This window comes from Trichechus manatus, unplaced genomic scaffold (genome assembly GCF_000243295.1).
Source record: "Trichechus manatus latirostris isolate Lorelei unplaced genomic scaffold, TriManLat1.0 scaffold00059, whole genome shotgun sequence".
NCBI lineage: Eukaryota > Metazoa > Chordata > Mammalia > Sirenia > Trichechidae > Trichechus > Trichechus manatus.
Genome location: NW_004443995.1, coordinates 12,543,479 through 12,563,583, shown reverse-complemented (window position 1 = coordinate 12,563,583; position 20,105 = coordinate 12,543,479). Strand labels below are relative to the sequence as shown.

The window sequence follows — 20,105 nt, the reverse complement described above, 5'->3', positions numbered from 1 at the left end:
ATTGGAGGGGCTCATGGCTTTGTCTGCAAAGCAGTGGGAAGCGCCGTGTTTTAAGGAAAGCTGGCGGGACAGGGCTTCAGTTCTGGGAAGCTCTCCTGGCTGCAGTGGGCAGCAAGGTCTGGAGGCTTGCAGAGTCAAGGCAGGCAGTGAGAGCAGAAGTGGACATGGGGCGTGGCGATGCTGGTGGCACGTGCTACAAACCAGCAGCAACAACCACAGATCAGTTGAAAAGACAGAGTAGGAAAAGCCCATAAAACAACATTTAAAAAAAACCAAACCTGTTGCCATAGAGTCAACCTCAACTCATGGAGACTCCAGGTGTTACAGTGTAGAACTACTCTGTCAAATTTCCTTGGCTGTAACCTTTACAGAAAAGGAGCCCTGGTGGTGCAATGGTTAAGTGCTGAGCTGCTAATCAAAAGGTCGGTGGTTCGAACCCGCCAGCCACTCCGTGGGAGAAAGATGTGGCAGTCTGCTTAAGTAAAGATTTACAGCCTTGGAAACCCTATGAGGCAGTTTTACTCCATCCTATAGGGTCGCTTTCAGTCAAAATTGACTCGATGGCACATAACACAACCACTTTTACGGAAGCAGGTTGCTAGGCCTTTCTTCCACAGCACTGCTGAGTGTGTTTCAACCACCAACCTTTAGGTTAGAAGTCATGTGAAGCTGGCACCATCGCAGCTCCTATGGTGAAGCCCACTGATACATTTACAACCAACTCTAAGGTTTCTAGGTGAACAAGGCAGAGGCACTCATGCTATATTGTGGGAAAGTCTCCTAGGTTTTACTAAGCGGTGGAAACGAGCTAGCTCTGCATCTTCGTATGTTCTCTTCAACAGAAAGATTTACACTGATGTGAGGAGTGAAGCCCTATTATCACCAAGATGTTCAGAATAAATTGAGTTGAAACGGAGACAATCACTGAGGGAAACAACATTCCAAATAATTTTCTACCCTGGATGCCAGCTTTATCCTGTATAGAAAAGAAAAGATTTCTTCAGAGGGAGCAGAGATTTAGAAGGGAGTCATGCTGAATACTAAAACGCACAAAAGACCAGCAATGCTTTTATGGGGCAAAGAATGAATGGAGAAACTTACAGACGTCAAGGCAGCTTAGGCCTGGTGTAAGGTCTTATCTGTAAAGAGAAGCTATCAGATTAACAGAGCACCAGGCTCAGGCCGGACACACGCTACCATGCTCTGCTTTCATATTCATTCATGCTAGGGGTGGGAGCGCCTCAGCTTGGCAGTCTTGGGGATCAGGGGATCTGACTCTAAATTCCAGATTGGCCACTTCATAGCTAAGTGACCTTTGGCAAGTCAATAATTTCTCTAGCCTCAGTTTCATCATCGGAAAAAAGGTGGAAAGTTAAATGAGACATTTTACGTTAAAGTTCTTAATACACGCTGCAGTATATGCTCAACAAAAAACAACAACAAAACTAACACATACATTGCTAACCAGGAATCTGGCACTGTTCTAAATTGCTTTGTGTGTATTAACTTCATTTAGTCCTTAAGACAACCTTATGGGGAAGCCATCACTATTATTATCTCCATTTTACAGATGAAGAGACTGAAGCATAGAGAAGTTAAGTAACTTGCCCACATCCAGAGAGCTGAGCCAGGATTTGAACCCAGCCAGGCAGGTTGGTGTCACAGTCTGCACCCTGCCCCGCTAGGCTAAACTGCCTGTCATGGGGAATTCATAGACAATACAAACATAGACATAGAATTCATAGGCAATAGAGGGTCAGCAAAAAAAGAGGAAGACCCTCAACGAGATGGACTGACACAGTAGCTGCAACAATGGGCTCAAACACAGCAACGATCGTGAGGATGGTGCAGGACAGGGCAGTGTTTCGTTCTGTTGTACAAAGAGTTGCTATGAGTCGGAACCAACTCGAGGGCACCTAACATCAACAGTATGAACCCGTGAATACGTCTCGGAATGGACACAGCAAAAGGAAGAGATAGATGATGACGGGACAAAAGGGTTTGGGAAACAGCCATTTCAGCATGCAGGATCCTGGGAAGCTGAAGGAAGACATTTTCAACTGAGACACAAAGAAAGTGAGAATGATTTTAGTCTTTACTTCTGTCTGAAAGTCAAGGTATACTCCAATTTCCTGAAGCTTCTGTAACTCACGGGCGTGGTCAATTTGCAATCCTAAACTTTGCTGTGAGATCACATTCTCCATTGCCTGTACCCACTGCTTCCGAGGGCAAGCACGTCCCTGTTATTAAACCTAAATGAAGAGGAACGGTGTCATTATGTGTTTGTAAACCTTTCTCTCAGCACAGACAGGAAGCTCACTGTGGCACTATGGCTGCATAGGCATCTTTCCTTCTACCACCTAATCGACATCTATGTTTCAGGAAGAGAGAGAAGAGGGAAAACCGTATTTGGAACATGCCCTATATAGCATATGCTTGCTTGATGGGACTGGATCTCCAAACACATTGGCCATCTTTCTCTCTGCCCATGTTCTGAGAGGACAAAAGACACTGAACTTATAACTTAGAGGCTGGGCTGGCAGGGCCGAGCAGCGTATGCTTTAGAATGTCGACACAGTGTTCCTGAGCTCTTTTTTCTCCTCCCATGTTTTACAGTGATTGAAGGTACAGAAGCACATTTGATCTCAGCTGATGCCTGGCTTTGCCACAAACAAAGCACTAGGTTAAGTGGTGGTGGGGCCAGCCTCTTGTTCATGCTGAACAGTGGCTGTCATTGTTGGGAGAGGGTGGTGGGGCAGGAAGTCCCAGGAGGTGCCTGATAAGAGAATGGACCGGGTCTGCATCTTCCCAGGGAGGAGAACAAACAAAATAAATCAGACTCGATATATGCTTCTTTGAAGCAGTGCCCAGGGCCCTTCAACTGGTAACTTAGTTGGGTACTGATTCTTCCAGAAAAGGAGCCAGTTTGTGAATGCCCCAGGGTCCCTGTTTTCTGACTCTCCAGCTGCCTAAATTTTAGTCATCTTACTACGAAAAGGCCTCTCTCCACTAGAAAGTGAGCAAAGGAAGTGGAAAAAGGCAAAAGGTAAACTGTCAAAGAAACAGATTCATTGCTAGTTAATGTTTTTGGCAAAAAGTTGGTACAGGAGGAGGCTGAAACAGATAGCTAAACGGGAGAGGGAATCACCGCTTATTTCCATTTAACAAAATCTCCACCTACCACAAAGTATTCCCTTTGGCCCTGGTTACCTGTAAGACCGAGATAATTCCTATAAATATTCAAACTTTCGGTAGCAGAGTCTGGAAGCTATTGGGATAGACTTAGAACTGTCCAATTCCTCCATTAATTTTCCTGTCTTTTCTTACTTAGAATCAATCTTGCAAAACTTTTATCTATTTGAGTTTCTTTTCTCAATTAAAGTGAAAAAGACACTGAATGGGTATTTTTATTTTTCTCCTGAAGAAAATCTAAGGGCTGAAATCTGAAGGGGCAATGCCGTCACTGTGACTGGACAATTCCAGTCATCAGACAGCGCTGACTGGAGGTCAGCAGCACAATGCTGTGAAAAGAAAAGATTTACAATAAATAATAAGTTCAAAAAAGATTATGGCCCTAAATAGTGATACATTTTGCTAAGTGCCAATTGTGGCACAAACATTTCCTTCCACCTTTAACATGTGAGTGCCAACAGGGAGCTCTGCTTCACGCTGAACTGAAGGCCCAGCTATTGGAAAACTACCCCACCCGTGTGCCACCATCAAAACCAAAAAGTTACGGGAATTCGCATTTTGACAGCAAAAACCAAAACAAAAAGAAAATGAAAATCAAAAAGGATGGGGATACAGCATATAAGAGAAAGTCAAGGAAAAAAGAAGTTATGTTTTGTAATGACACAATAGTTTTAAAGGAGCAAAGGAAGAATAATTTTTTTTCCCTTCAAAAAGGCAGTAACAATGACTCTCAGGACTAAACTTGGGAATGGCAAATAGAAAAGAAACATAAAAACTAAACAAAGGAAGGAAAGACTCTGCTTTGTAATGAGTTTTTACTCAGAACCCATAAGGATCTTTGTAGACCACAGTTGAATGAAATTCTGTTAAATGTAAGAGTTTCAGGCAAATGAACCTGAAGTGATATTCTGACTTCAATCCAAGCACAGATAAATTTTTCTTCAGTGAATAAAAAACATATATATGTATGATGAAAGTATCTGACTATCTTATTCAGCTATATATTCATACAATATAACAAGGCTTCCATATCTTTTCCAAGAGCTGAGTAATACATGTCCAAAAGCTCTTGGATTACTTTTTATTTTATTTTATGGACATTTTAAGAACAAATTATCTGACTTAGATATGTATGAGAAGCTAAAGATTGAAAAGAAGAGCAGTCTGGGGTGGAAAAGTTCTGTGGAACTAGTGCTCTCTCTCCTTCTCTGACACCCGCTCCCCAGGAGACCTCAGCACCGGGGCCATGGAACCCTGAAGGCTGTGTTCCCTCGGCTCTACTTAGTCCCAGCTGTCAGTTCAAGTCACTGCAATACTGGTTTTTGGCATTTTAGCATTTCAATACAACATGATATTTTTTAAGAACTGAAATACCATATATTTGATCATCTAAAACCAGCATACTGGTATTTTTAAAAATTTGACCTCTGAATCATTTAGACCATGAGACATGACCATAGTTAAAAAAAACTCACTGACAAGAGTTACACGGCGCACAAACATTCTGAAGTGATGAGACACACTAGTTGAGAAAGCAATCTTCCACGCCTCCAAAATCCTCAAGAAGACAGGTCGACAGAACAAAGTTATTCCAACACCAAATGTTACTCTTGTGAATATATAGAATATGACTGTGACAGAATCAAAATGGATACAGGTAACTTCCATGAAGAATCTCCATGTATACATAATGAAACAAAGGGAAATGAGAACAATATGGAAATGTTTTCTTTGAACAAAAACTAGAGCTTGCTAATAACAGATTACAGTCGTTACTAAAGACCAAGTTTTTTTTTTAAAGCTTCTCAAATATATCAAATAAGAAAGATGGGATTATTTGAAGATTAAGAAATATGGAAAATATTTGGATTAGTTATAACTATCTTCTTAATAATTTCCTCAAGTACTTTTAAGTAAGAAAAAGCTTTTTTGGAAGCTTGCACAAATATATGTTCACAGCTCAACAACAAAAACATTGCCACACTTTATTTTTTAAAGAATCCAGTTTTTAAAAGATCAAGTAACATCTCATTTTCAATTCTCACGATAAATGCCATTTTCTTAATTTTTATGCAGTGAATATTTTTTCAAATTTTTTATATACTTACATATCTATGTTTTGTAACATACTTATAAATGACTATTAAAATATATTAATTACTCAGTTCTGCAGATTTTTGTAAATTAAATTTGAACCCTTTAAAAAATAAATACCAGGATTTGATACAGGCGTATCATCAGTATTATGATGAATACTGAAATAAAGAAGAAAACACTGGTAAGATCAATTAGCTCTAGTATGTTGCTGTTGTTGTGTGCTGTTGAGTCAGTTCCAACTCATAGCGACCCTATGTGACAGAGTAGAGCTGCCCCATAGGTTTTTCTAAGCTGTAACCTCTATGGAAGCAGATCACTAGGGTCTTTCTTTTCTCCTGTGAAGCTACTGGGTGAGTTCCAACCCCCGACCTTTTGGTTCGCAGCCGAGCGCTAAACCACTGTGCCACCAGTGTTCCTGGTCGCAATCACTCTAGTTACATACTGACCTTGTACCATATGTGGTCCTAACTTCTGGCTGGAGCTCTCAATTTCTTTTTGGATGAGAGCTTGTGTAGCTGCTGCTTCTCAAATGTGCCAAGATATTATTAATATTTAAGGTATAAAAATCAGAACCAGTTTTCTTATTAACTGCCTTGTAGTCAGTAAAAAAGTTAATCTAAAAAGTAAGAAAATGCATTTTCAGTGGTACTCATGAATATTATTTTTCCCTCTTCAATATCACAGAAATGAGGACCCCTGTCCTAGATGAGGAGCCCTGGTGGCGCAGTGGTTAAGAGCTCGCCTGCTAACCAAAAGGCCAGCAGTTCAAACCCACCAGCCGCTCCTTGGAAACCCATGGGGGCAGTTCTACTCTGTCCTATAGGGTTGCTATGAGTCAGAATCGACTCTGCGGCATAGGGTTTGCTTTTGGGTTGGTCCTGGACGATTTCATTTGTTTGTTTTATAAAAGACCCCTCAGTGGCTGGTTAGGGCACTTAAGGTGAAGAGGAATGCTCTCGATTAAAAACGATTGCCAGTCCCTGCCCTGAAGACAACCTTGGCCATCTGAAACAGCAAGCTCCTTATTCAAGCTTAAAAACAGCATCACAGAGAAGACCTCCTGTAACCCTGGTGGACTATGCCTGGAAACCTGGTCAATGCTTAAGTTGGGCTCAAACATTTTTAAAGAAAGAGGGTCGGTAGTGAATAAAACTTCAATTAATCTTGACACACTGGCAAAGTTCAGCTGAAGTATTCATCTAAAATTTGAGGCTGGCATTGGGGATTCAGTGAGTTTCTAAATGGGGCTTGTGGACAAAGGGAGAACCAAGGTCACTCCATCATTCCACTTCCCATTCAGGCACCAGGCTTCCTTCTTTAATTTTTGGAAATGGCTTGAAAAAAGGGGCAGGAAAGGCAAGCTGTGTTTCCCTCATCTCCTGTTCCCTTGGTATGGCTGTTCACTTGGCTGTTGCCAATCTTCTCAGCAATTAAAAACCGATCAAACATGCTGATTTTTTAAAGTCTTAAATGGTACTGTGGAAAACATCCTTATTTTTTTAGAGCTGTATACACCAAAGAAGGGCCCCGGTGGCACAGGGGTTCAACAGCTCTGCTGCTAACCGAAAAGTCAGCAGTTTGAAACCACTTGTCGCTCGCTGGAAATCCTATGGGGCAGTTCTAATCTGCCCTATAGGGTCACTATGAGTTGGAATTGACTAGACGGCAATGGGTTTGGTTTGATTGGTTTGGGATATGCTTTAACTATGGAAAAATTAAAAAAGATTGGTGAAGCAAGTGTAGCAAAATGTCGATAACAGTTCAGTCTGGGTGATAAGGGTAGGGCGATTTATTATATTATTCTTTCTACTTTGTTTTGAAATCTTTCATAATAATAAATTAACAGCAACACCTAAGCAAAAATCCAACCCAGACCAACCACCAAACAAAATAATGACAGTAAAAGAAAATATATAAAAAAACAAACACAAACGCCTCCCTATGAACAAAATGCTTAATTCCATTAGGAATCAATAAATGCAAATGTTTTAATTGTAAGATATGATTTTTAACCCCTTCAATTTTTTTTTTTTTTTTTTTTAATAATAAAGCACAAAGTTCGTCAGACCTTAGAATTATGCCCTTTGTTTCTCTCTCATTAGGAGCCCTGGTGGTGAAGTGGTGAAAGCGTTCATCTGCTAACTGAAAGGTCAGGGGTTTGAGCCCACCAGCCACTCCACAGGAGAAAGATATGGCAGTCTGCTTCCACAAAGATCTGCCTTGGAAACCCTATGGGGCAGCTCTACTCTGTCCTATAGGTTCACTACAAATTGGAATCAATCTGATGGCAATGGGTGTTGTTTGTTTTTTTCTCTCTCACTAGCTTTTGGTAGAATTGTAGATTCAACCTTTTTGGAAATCAATTTAACAATTCATAGCAAAAGTGTGAAAAATATGAGTGCTTTTTAGAGTCATCAGTTCCCTTCTAGAATTTGTTCTATAGGAAAAGAAAAATCAGACAAGTATGCAAATACACACGTAGAACATTTTCTCCCAGCATTGTTTATGTTAGCAACAACTTGGGGAAAAAACCCCTTTGCTATCCAATAATTTTAATAGGAGACTGATTAGACAAATAATAACATATGCAAACACTGAATACTAAGCAAACCTTAAAAAGAATAATAGTGGGTTCTGTTTACTGACATGAAAAGATGTTCTTAAATATATTGTTAGGTGAAAAGAGAAGATTACAAAACTATATATATAGTAGGATCCAAATTTTTATAGGTATACCTAAATAAATTAAAAAACAAAAAAATTCAACAACGATCCACGCTACCACCTTAGCAGTGGCTCTGGGTAGCAGGATTATGTTGTTGTTAGGTGCCGTCCAGTGGGTTCTGACTCATAGGAACTTCATAGGATAGAGTAGAACTGCTCTGTATGGTTTCCAAGGAGCAGCTGGTGGATTTGAACCGCTAAGTTTTTGGCAGCCAAGCTGTTAACCACTACGCCACCAGGGTTCCACAGCAGGATTATAAATGATTGTTTTTTCTTTCTTTATATTCTCCTCTATTGTCTGGGGGAGGAAACTCTGGTAGCATAGTGGTTAAGAGTTAAGCTGTTAACCAAAAGGTCGGCAGTTTGAATCCAACAGGTGCTCCTTGGAAACCCTATGGGGCAGTTCTACTCTGTCCTTTAAGGTCTCTATGAGTCAGAATCAACTCGACGGAACAGGTTTGGTTTTTTTGGTTTATATTGTCTGGGGGAGCCCTGGTGGTGAAGTGGTCAGGCGTTCAGCTGCTAACCAAAAGGTAGGCAGTTCGAATACACCAGCCACTCCTTGGAAACCCTATGAGGAGTTCTACTCTCTCCTATAGGGTTGTTATGAGTTGGAATCCACTCAATGGCAACGGGTTTTTTTTTTTTTTTTTAATTGCCTGGAAATAGAAGTTATTTTTGAAACTTAAAGAAAACGATTAAGTTTTACTGTTCAGGATCCTTTATTTTTGAAGAGACTCTTACCTTTTTAAAGAGTAAACTCAGAGGGACTATATAATTGAAGACAGTTGTAAAGACACAGGGCAGGAACAACCATATCTAAATTACGATCCTACCAGTGTTATCTGTCAGCTCCAGCCTCAGAAGGCAGAAAGCTATGGAAGAAAGGAGCTGTTCAAAGTACGGTAAAACAGAAATTGAGCATCTCAGGAAAAGAAAAAAAAACATATATATATAGGTGTGTCATGTTTTTAATTTTCTCCTTTGAAAAGTACGAGTGCCTTATATCTGAGGTTGCCTTAAAGGCAGGCCAATACGTACAACCTAACACCAGGTTTTCAAGGAACGAGTTCCTGTTGCTGCAGCTCTAGCATTCATCTTTTGTGAAGCACAATGCCAGGCCTTGTTGAGGGCTGCCACACTGCGGGGGGCAGACCCGGGAGCCCAGGCCAACCTCAGACCAAGGAAGTCAATCCTGCACTTCCAGATACACAAAATGTCAGCTTGTGCAGGGACCTGGATCTCCTGGTGGAATCTGACTTTCTACATAAACAAGGACAATGGGTTTTCTGATGAGGTGAGCAGAGAACAGATTAACTTAGTCTTGCTTTGCAGCGACACAAGAGTCTATGTCACACAGAAGTTGCAGATATTCTAATGCCAGTGAAATGGGGGTGGTCCTTTCTAACATTCCTTTTGACTGCAGTGTCTTCTGGGAGGCTGCCTCCTCCTTAAACAGAGGTCAAGGTGTGAATATTTGATATATTCCTAGTAACAACCATGGAGATACTCTTGAGAGAAAATCCCAGATAAGAACAGGATTGAAGCCAGCACCTTAACCACATATCCCTCCTGGTTATGTTACCTCGTATAATCTGTCAAAGCTGCCTTGGGGAGAACGCACGTTCTGGAAGTCTACTTACAGAGACTTACAAATTTACACTTCATTCATGACTCCTAAGGTTATACAAACAAGATGGAATACTGTCACAAGTCAGTAGAAATAAAGGTGGGAGTACCCATGGGAAATGAAGAAAAGAAAGGCACAACTCTCTTCAGATTCTGTGAAGGAGATTTAAACTTGCCTCTTCAGAGTAACATGACACTAAACAGTTCTAGTGGAATATTGTTTCAACTATAATGGTTCAGTATAGCTGTCACACTTGGGCAGAAAAATAGCAGAGGATAATACCTACAGGACAACGGAGTACACAGTAGATAAAAGTACTGAGAAAGGCCTGGTGAAATGAGAAGGGGAGAAAAAAAAATAACTTCAAATGGCAACACTGTACAAAGTAGTTTCAGCCTACACATATAAAAAATTATCTACAGGCAACCCCGGGGTTACGAATGTCTAATTTATGTATAAGCCGTAGTTTCGAACCAACTCTCCGTAAAGCCTATTATTTTAAAAATATGAGATACATACAATGGTTCATAATAACAAAGGGGCACTACTTTGCGACGCATATCAAAACATTATTATTATTATTAACGTATTATTATGTTAAAGATGTTTTAGTGTATCTGGAAGTGTTTCTTTAATGTTTTTTATGTATAGAAAGGTACTTTATATACTAAGTTACCTTATATGCTATATACTATGACAAACATTTGACTAACTGACGTTAGATGTGAACCGTACCTAACTGTTCTGACTTACGTACAAATGCGGCTTAAAGACAGACTTAGGAACAGAATTCGTTCATAAGTTCATACTGTTTTTAAGGATAAGTTTTAATTTCTTTGAAAAATGAAAACTCAAAGATAAGTTGAAAAAGATGCATTTCCAATGAAATTACTCTCAAGTCAACATTTGTGTCAGGGCAGCTGCAGACAGTCGTGCAGACTGTGCACTGCACAAAGGCACCATACTTAAGGGGGCATGACTCACATCACAAACATCAAAGATTTGTATTTATTATGACAGTATTCCAGCAGATGGCAGTGTCCTGAAGAAGGGCATCTTTTAAAAATTGGCAACGGCACCATATGGCCCACCAACAGCCTTGACTTCACCAAAAAGTAATTGTATGTCCTAACTGAAGGGACTTCTTGAAATAAGTAGCAGCTTCTGTTCTTCAGAAATAGAACTCTCAGCGTGTAAATCTAAAGGGTAAAGAGAATATATGTAAAACTGCTCCAAAATCACCAATTTCATTTGCTCTCCTGTTTCTTTTCTTAATTGCTTCTATCAGAGGTTAAGCACTCGGCTGCTAACTGAAAGGCTGATGGTTCGAACCCACCAGCCACTCTGCAGAAGACAGATGTGGCAGTCTGCTTTCGTAAAGATCTACAGCCTTAGAAACCCTATGGGGCAGTTCTACTCTGTCCTATAGGGTCACCATGAGTCGGAATCGACTGGACGGCAACGGGTTTGATTTGAGTTTAATCCAGTGTTCTTTACTTTTTAAAGTAATAGAGCATTATTATGCCTTCCAAAGAAATATAAAGGGGAAATTGCATGAATTGAGGCAGCACATCACACTTTTACAATTTGTGCAGTTTCTATTACTGAATCATAAATATTTAAGGACGTGCATCCAAACTATCACACAGGAAATATACTGGACACTTCAAAGTGAATATATCCTTTAGTAAACAATGCAAGTGCCATTATCTAAATCATAGAAAAATAGTTTGCATTTTGGATTCTGAAAATTGGGCAAATTAAACGGTGGTCTGCACAGCATGATAGGAATCTACCTTTCTTGGGTTCTCCCACTTCTGTTTTTTGTCTACTAATGGAGAGAAGGACAATTCAGGCAAACACTCCCTTGCTTTTGGAATAAAGCAAGACAGGTGTGAGAAGCTTTCCTTACAGGCCTGCAATTTTATACCCCTGTGGACACTGAATTATTAATGGGGAAAAGAGAGAACAAATAACCAAGAGAGGGTTCTTGGCAGCCACTGTTTGACGTTCATGGTGTTTCACAACATTGAGCTTGTCCAATTCACCTGCCAGGAGCTATCTGATTCTTACTCTAGGGTTCCATTTTCCTATTTAGATCTTATCGAGCTTCTGGCTGGGTGATGGTCCATGTCAAAAGATGTAGATCTTCTTTTTATTCCATTAAACCTTGGGATCTTGTTATGATATCATGCCTCATATACTTTCATCTACAAATGATCGTATTAGCTGGCTCTCTGCTCCCTACAGAACCTAGGCTTGTATTGGGAAGGAAATTGAAAAAATCAGGATCTTATTAGTCTTGTAAGTGTTCAGTCTTTCCATTCTCATGGGTTTGGCCAGGATTCTCTCTCCATCTCATTTGTCAGACAGAATGGCATTAAGAACGCTCAGTCCACACACTATCTCAAAGGAGACTTACAGCCTTCTTTATACTTAGATTGAATTTTCTAGACTCTAAGGTTAAACAGGCAAAAGAACTGCTGTTTTAGCAATTAAAGTGAAGTTCCACCTGAAGGACTAGTTCAGTGGAGGTGCCCCCTCTGAGGGCACAAACAAGGGTGCAAGGGGCAAGGTCTCTGCATTAGTGAGCTGGGACCACATGGTCCAATCATCCCAGCTGCTAAGTAGATTGATTTTTCTGCCTGGCTACATGGTGTACTTTAGTGGACTGTTTTTCTCCTTTACTTTTGGGAAGATGATCCTAATTTAAGCAGCTGAGTCTAAGTTTTCAGGATTAAAAACAGCAACACAGGAATTCTCAAGTCACTTCTTAAAGTGATGTCTGGGATTTGCTTTAAAATTATCTAGGGGGAGGGAGGAAGTGGAACAAAGGAATAGACAAAACAGCATTGGTCATGAATTGATAACTGTTTAAACTAGGTGATGAGTCAACTCTCTCTATATCTGTATATGTTCGAAATTTTCTATTATAAGACCTAAAAAAAAAAAAAAAAGAGGTAGGGAGCCAATGATCCAGAAACTTGCTAGTTATTACTTTTGACCTTTAGCTTCACCTAACTCTTTTAAAAAATTGCTAACAAGGAATTCCATCTAACATCATTTTCTCTCTCCAGATCTGCCCATCTTCTAGCAGCAGAACGGCCGGCGGACAGATGTGAGGAGGGAGGATTTAATGAAGAGGGAGGTGCGCCCACCAGCCCTTACAGAATGCATCGTTAACTGTACACATCGACGGGTTTCATGTTCTGTTGGTGCCCGAGCATGGAAATTGGTATCCCTACATCTAACAGGAAAGCGCCGAGTATTGGAATGCCAAACTTTACGGTGTTTCTTCTTGGGTTGATACATTTTCCTTAGTTCTTGTGGTTGGAATGAGAATGGAGATCAAAAACAATAAACACCACAACCATGGAGGCAGTCGTGGTTTATAAAGGACGTGGAGAGAATCATCTGTTCTTCAGTCGTGCACGTCTCTTCTTCCCCCTCACAACCCTGGGTATCAAGGTTCTTGGAGGAGGAGAGCTTCATGAGTGGAAGAACTCAGGGATCGACGTTTGCAAAGGCTTTCAATACTATGCTGAGGCCAGCATTCCAAGGCTAAGCTACCCTTCGTAATGAAACTATCATAAATGTACCTACCAACTCTCAAACAACGAAAATCCTGAACGTAACTCCAATCGTGAGCCACTGTTCTGAACAGTCAGTTTCTTCTATGAATTCAAGCATATGAAATTTGATAACGAACCAAACATCTTAAGAATCTATACCCATTGCTGTTGAGTGAATTCCGACTCATAGCGACTCTATAGGACAGAGTAGAGCTACCCCATGTTGTTGCCAAGGATGTAAATCTTTACAGAAGCAGACTGCCACATCTTTCTCCCGAGGAGCAGCTGGTGGGTTTGAACTGCCAACCTTTCAGTTAGCAGCTGAGTGCTTAATCACCGTGCTACAAGGCTCCTGTTAAGAATCCATAAATATGGGAATTTTAAGGCTGGATGTAAATCCTTCCAGAGAGCATGATAAATCATACCTTAAAACATAATCCATGAGCTGATCTTGTACATACAAAATAAGAGTTCCTTCTAAAACAGGAATCAGAAGAGAGTTGGCATTTTTTTCTGTCCCTGATATCAGTTAACTCAGGTGAAAGAGGATTTCTTGGCACAAAGCAGCTTGACTCTATTCCACCTGAAGTGATGAAGTGAGAAGGTAAAAAAGAGATATATTTGGGGATAGGCTAATTGAGCAAGTTGCATACTCAGAAGAAAAAGAAAAATATACAGAGGATTTTTGCAGAAGAACTGTAAACCAAGAATTCTGTAACAGATTTCTGAACACTATACAGTATGCTAGCAGCTTGCAGGAAGCATCTCTTCCTTTGCTTTGGACAAAAGATATGATTTGGATTTCTTCTTACTCATAATCTCCTAGCAAGAAGAGAATTTAAGGATTGCTTCATTTTTGCCACATGGTTAAAAAAATAAATAAATAAAAATCTCTTCTATCCTATCATCATGCTGTAGCTCTAGCCACGGCAATATAAGGCATATTTCACTTGTTTATAGCTAGTTCAAGCCTCTTCTGATCTCTTCCCTGAGAATGCCTACAAAACATAAAGTAACGTGGTCTGGCAGCCTACCTTTCTGGATATAAATATTATCACGTAATACTAAAAAGCCAGCAGAAACCCTCCATAGGAGAAGCTGCTGGGGCTGCCCAGACACCCTCTACTGCACTAATGCAGCCACCCCGAGTTACTGTGAGCACTGGCTGCCAACAGTTGGTGAGAAATGCCCCCACCAACTGCAGTCCCCTACCTGGGAGGTCATACATCTCCTGCTGGGGGTGATCTGCACCCAGTGACTGATACGGGAGTACAAAAAGCTGGCACCCTTGCCTCAAGGGAAGGATCTACTCTGTGGTGCAGTCTATGCTCTGGAGCTCCCCGTGGGATCGGGCTGAACCTAGATCCAGCTAAAACCATACCCTTGCCAGTTCCTTCTCTCTCCCTCTACTGCCTCCATCAGGAGTCCCTGGGTGGTGCAAATAGTTAAGTCTGGGCTACTAACCGAAAGGTGATGGTTCAAACCCACCCAGAGGTGCCTTGGAAGAAAGGCCTGGCAATCTAATTCTGAAAGGTCACAGCAGTGAAAACCCTATGGAGCACAGTTCTACTCTAACACACATGTGGTCACCACGAATCAGAATCAACTCAACTAGTTTGGTTTTTTTACTACCTCCATCACCTCCCTGCAGGCTTGGGAACACTCCCTCAATAAAGCACTTCCACACACATGCCCACCTCAGCCTCTGCTTCTAGGGAACCAGGCCTATGACACTTCTGAATCCTATGGAAGCAAATGAAAATCCACATTTATTATTTTTAGTCTGATGCTCTTAAATGTCTACCAATTTGGCCAATTTCATCAGTGGACCCATGGGCACAAGCATATTTACTGAACAGCCTTAGGATTTACATGTAGAAGGGAGTGAGCTACAATTCATGACGGCTTATAGCTCCTACTTGGGTATCCAACTTAATAGTCAAAATAGCTTTCTACCCACCAGACCCACTTTCCAATTCATTTCACAGACCATCTATACAAGACTTGTTTCCATCAATAACACCTGTGAAACCTGGAATCTGTGTAAGGTGGAAACCTGTCAGAGAAGAAAAACTCAAATATTGTCCACTAAGATGAGTGATAGAAAAGTGGTAAGACTGCACCCTGTCAAAGGCAGAAAACTTGTAAGATCCGGAAAAACAAGGCAGTCTTATCGAGTCCTGGCTCTCACAGGTTTCACCGTATCTGAAGACGAGGCTAAGCTCACTCTCTGTTCTATTAGAGTGGGGTTCCCTTCCCTAATACTATGGAAATCCTATGTGAGGCAAGCTGGATCTGTTTTAATTACTGTTTGACATTTGATATTCCTAAATTCCAATTAATAGAATTAAAAAAAAATTAAACCTGGGTTCAGGCTCAAATGAGGATTAGCTGCTCCGAGGTCAATTCACAACGTATCGAGAAAAGCATCATTTATCTTTTGTTGCAAGAATGAAAAACACAAAACCAATCAACCACTCCCATCAGGAAGAATGTCTCTGTTTGATCAGGAAAGCAAAGTTCCTTGACTCAGACACTTGGTAGCTCACAGCTAGCTCTTCTGGCTCCTAGGTGCTCATCCTGCAAAGTGATCTCACATCTTGTGGAGGGTGGGCTGAGGGTAGAGGATGGTCCTTCAAAGGTGATGGCTGCATCTCCCCTGGGCTTCCTTTCTGCAGTGGTGGGGTGTTCACTCTTGGCTCTTTTTCAGGTTTGGGTGGCCTTCCAGGCTAGATGTGAGCAGCACAGGTGGGTCCATCTCCCTTCGTAATGACCGATTAATGGGCAATCCACCTTGGCTGACCTCCTCGAACTGCCTTTGGCAAATAGAAAACTCCCTTGCCAACAGTTAATGATATTGATTTTCTGGCAATTTTTTAAAGCATTATCTTTCTTCTGCTTTTTTTTGTTATTGCTCTCCTAACCATGTTGTGGAAACCCTGGTGGCAGAGTGGTTAAGAGTTCGGCTGCTAACCACAGGTTGGTAGTTCGAATCCACAGGCATTCCTTAGAAACCCTATGGGGCAGTTCAACTCGGTCCTATAGGATTGCTATGAGTCGGAATAGACCCGACCGCAACGGGTTTGGGTTTTTTTGGTTAACCATGCTGTGAGGTGAAAAGGTGGGACATCCTTAGTGCCAAATGATCAGCCCATGGCCACATAGTTAGTTAGGAGTGCACCTGCTAACCCTGGTTTACTGACTGGGTGGGGCTTTCCTGAGATACGAACCCAGATCCCAACCACAGCAGTGCCACCTACTTAAACTCCTAGGTCAAGACACTCTACAAAGAGGATAGTAATAATAATGTCTACTTCAAAGAATATCGTAAAGAATGCAAAACAATAACATATGGAAAATTCTCCATCAAAAGGACACCTATTAGATGTTTAATTAGTATTTACGGTCTTCCCTCTTGGCGTCCTTGCTTTCTGTATTGTTTCCATCAACCAAAGTTCTAGTACATAGTGGTGGTGAGGGGCACGACCCCTTTGAACCCAGTGTGAGGACACAGTTTCAGAACAATTTTCGACACGTGATGTGGGCCTGATGGCCCACACAGGGCGTGACCTGAGGGGGGCCCCCCAGATAGCCTACCTGGTGGTGGTCCGGATGGTGTTTTCTTTTGTGTGATTGTGCTCTTTGCTCACTTTTTCTGCAGCAAGAAAGAATAAAACATACACATTTTAGGCAGTGAAGGCATAAGCAGAAACACCAGCTAATACTTCTCTTGTGGGCTGAGGAAAGTCAATTTTGGGGCCTGAGTGGTAAAAAAAAATCACTAACAGCAGGTAGACAGCATCCACAAAAAAAATATTTTATTACAAACCAATCAAAGGGAAATGGTTAATTACAAACGTCAAGCGTGTTGTCCGATTTTAATCAGGACTTAGTAAGTACGCGTACACACACACACAGAGCTATGTGCCCAAAGACAGCTATTTCTACTCTATCTTTCCCTAGCTGAAAATTTCTGCTTTCCTCTGATTCAGCATGAAAACTGAAGTTGTTGCAACTGTTCTGCTTCTGACTTTGATGACAACCTTTAAGTATTCTGTATTGTTAGGCCCCTTGGTGAGAGGAGACATAAAACGGCCGTAAGACCTCTTGGTATGGCAGTCTCTGAGTGCTTATTCTGATAAATGTCACCAGGGACAAAAAATATCATTAGACAAGAAGAGGTAAACCCTCCCCTTACTCTGTCTTGAGGACTGTGTCTACCAGCTGTCAGAAATTATTTAATTAGCTTTTAAGGACACAAAAGTTTAACTCTGGCCTTCCCAATCCAGTTCAAATGCTAGGGCCTAGCCCTGACCATCTCAGCTCTCAATGGCTTCTTTTAAGTATCTATAGAAAACCTGGCCGACTCATTGAGGGTTTCACGTTTCAACTGCAGCACAAGTAAAAAGCTCCCAATCTTGAGGATTTTTGGAAAGATTTAAACAAAGAGTTACAACATCTGCCCCACGCTCTGTAACACTAGTTTGCACCGCTGTATGTATGCTTGTGCATACAATCCCCTTCTGTCGGCTCAACAACGACAATGAGGGTAGATTTGGATTCACAGCCAGTGTTCTCTCAGAGAGCAGGAATTCCAGGCTCAGTGACCTGCCTGAGGTGACCCAGGTAGTTAGTGACAGTGCCAGGGTGAGAACGCTCAGACACACAGTTTTTAGCTGATGGGAGATCGTACCGCTAGAGACCAGGACTGAAACGAACCCCAGTGGACTTGCTTTTGCAAATCTTAACATTTAAATAAGTTACATTGTTTTTAGATATGCTTTCAGTCTGTTTTTATTTAACAAAACAAAACAAAAAAACCCATCTTGCATGTTTTGGAGCTTGCAAAGATCTATGTGTCCTATTAATTACTGACTTAACTCTTTCCACTACTGCACTGCTCTGCACAAGCACAGCTCTTGTTTGCAAACACTGACAGCAGCTGCCGTGTCTAACACCATCTGATAGTTACACGGCTATGGTGTGTGCTGCCAGGCCAACGAGAAGGTGAACTATAATAACGGCACACAGATTCCAGCTTCTTCTTTTCTCTTTCCTGGCATTTTTCTTAGGAGTGGGGGAGGGGAGGACAAGTGAACATTTAAATAATAAGGCATTTGATGGGTGTTCAAAATTTATTATCTGTAACAAAACGGAGTTGATCAAACAATAGTAATAAGCTTTACTGATGCATGAACTCCAATATGTAGACCAATGCTTGACTATGGACGAGGGATATGTATTTTTATCTACAACTGAATTGTGTATGTGACTGTATCATCAGTCTCAATCAGATTCAAAGAATAGCAGCATATTAAATGTGTTAGGAACAAACAATTTATGGCTTGAAAGAGTTAACAAAAGGACTAGCTTAGGTATTAGGACCCTCGACTTTTCTAGCAAGACACTTAGCTAGTGATTACTGAACTTTTCGAACTCCAAGTATTCAAAGTAGAAAAAGTTGGTTCACAGAAAATGTTCTACTAGGCTATAGCTGGCAATATTCCTCATACTTTAGTCTTTTGCTTTTCCTTGTTTTCTTTTTTTCCTTTTTTCCTAGCAAGATACAGTAAAATCTCATTAATTCAGACCACAACTAATTTGGAATTCATGGTAATTCACTCACTGTTGGAGTAAACTGAAGTTTATCTTTTGCACATTAGGAAAAAAAAAAGATCGTTAATCAGATCAACTGCCTAAACAAAATTAGAGGTGAGATGTTAAGCCCATTCAACAGGGATCATTTGCACAGAATTGAATAGAGTTCTCATTTCAAATGATTCTTAACTATTTATTAAAGTTTGGCAGGGACTCTACTGGCAACACTTTATTAACTGTTAGTTCGGGTAGCAGTATGCATTTTAAAGTGACAAGATTGATTTCTGTCTAAAAAATCCGATAATGTAGTTTTGTTTTTTTTTTGCTTTGTCAGAATGGCTTTCCTTCCAATTGCTTCCAATTACTGCAATTTTCTGCACATAAGCTTACCTGACAGTTGAAAGAGAAGCTCGGAAGCCATCTTCACAGATATGTCCTGACTGAAGAGGTTTCTCTCTGGGGGTACTCGGCCCTCTGGCATCTTCTGTAAGGGCTCGGTCTTCTCCCGCCCGATTAAAGTGCTATAGCCGACATTCTGGCTGGGTGATATTGAGACGTGCGGGTCCTGGATGTCAACCTCCATGGGCTCCTCTTTAATCTTCACCATCGGGGTTTCCTTGTAGCTTTCCGCTGCACACGGGTGAAGTAAGAGGAACAAAAACACCACACTTTCTTAATTCTGAACCAAACCCAGCTTCTAATCACAGAAACAACTATGAGGATTGTGTCCGGAAGCAGTTTTCGAAAAGAGCACCTTGCCACATGGAACACAGTTTGAAAAACTACTAATCTAACCGATTTAATTTCCTGAAAATAAAGGAAACTAAACCTAAGGCGGTGGGGGGAGTTAAGAAATTAAGTGACTTACTCAAGGTACAAACGACTAACGTGCTTGGCTGCTAGCTAGAAGGTTAGAAGTTCAAGTCCACCCAGAGGTAACTCAGAAGAAAGGCCTGGCAATCTACCCTCAAAAAATCAGCCACTGGAAACCCTATGGAGCACAGGTCCACTGAGTCAGCTTGACAGCAAACTTTTTTAAGTGCTGAACCAGGCAAAACCTCGGGCATGCAGATCTAGAACTCAGGTTTCTTGACCAGTGTCTGCTGACCACTCCTTCTTCTACCACATTACTTCTAGAACTAACACCAGTTCCAGTTGCCATCCAGTCCATTCCAACTCATGGCGACCACATGTGTCAGACTACAACTCTGCTCCATAGAGTTTTCAATGACTGCTATTTTGAAAGTAGATCTCCAGGTCTTTCTTCTGAGGTACCTCTGGATGTACTCAAA

General features: G+C 41.1%; 1 protein-coding gene across 2 annotated transcripts in view; it reads right to left on the bottom strand.

Moving 5' to 3' along the window:
* Nucleotides 1-20,105, bottom strand: part of ZNF827 (zinc finger protein 827) — a 199,308-nt gene that overhangs the window by 68,784 nt on the left and 110,419 nt on the right. For both annotated transcript variants that reach the window (XM_004378845.2, XM_012556243.1), the window contains exons 6-7: nucleotides 19,204-19,443; nucleotides 16,813-16,870 (exon numbers count right to left, since the gene is read on the bottom strand). In XM_004378845.2, coding sequence (XP_004378902.1) covers nucleotides 16,813-16,870; nucleotides 19,204-19,443 — 298 coding nt within the window. The remainder of the gene's footprint in view (nucleotides 1-16,812; nucleotides 16,871-19,203; nucleotides 19,444-20,105) is intronic.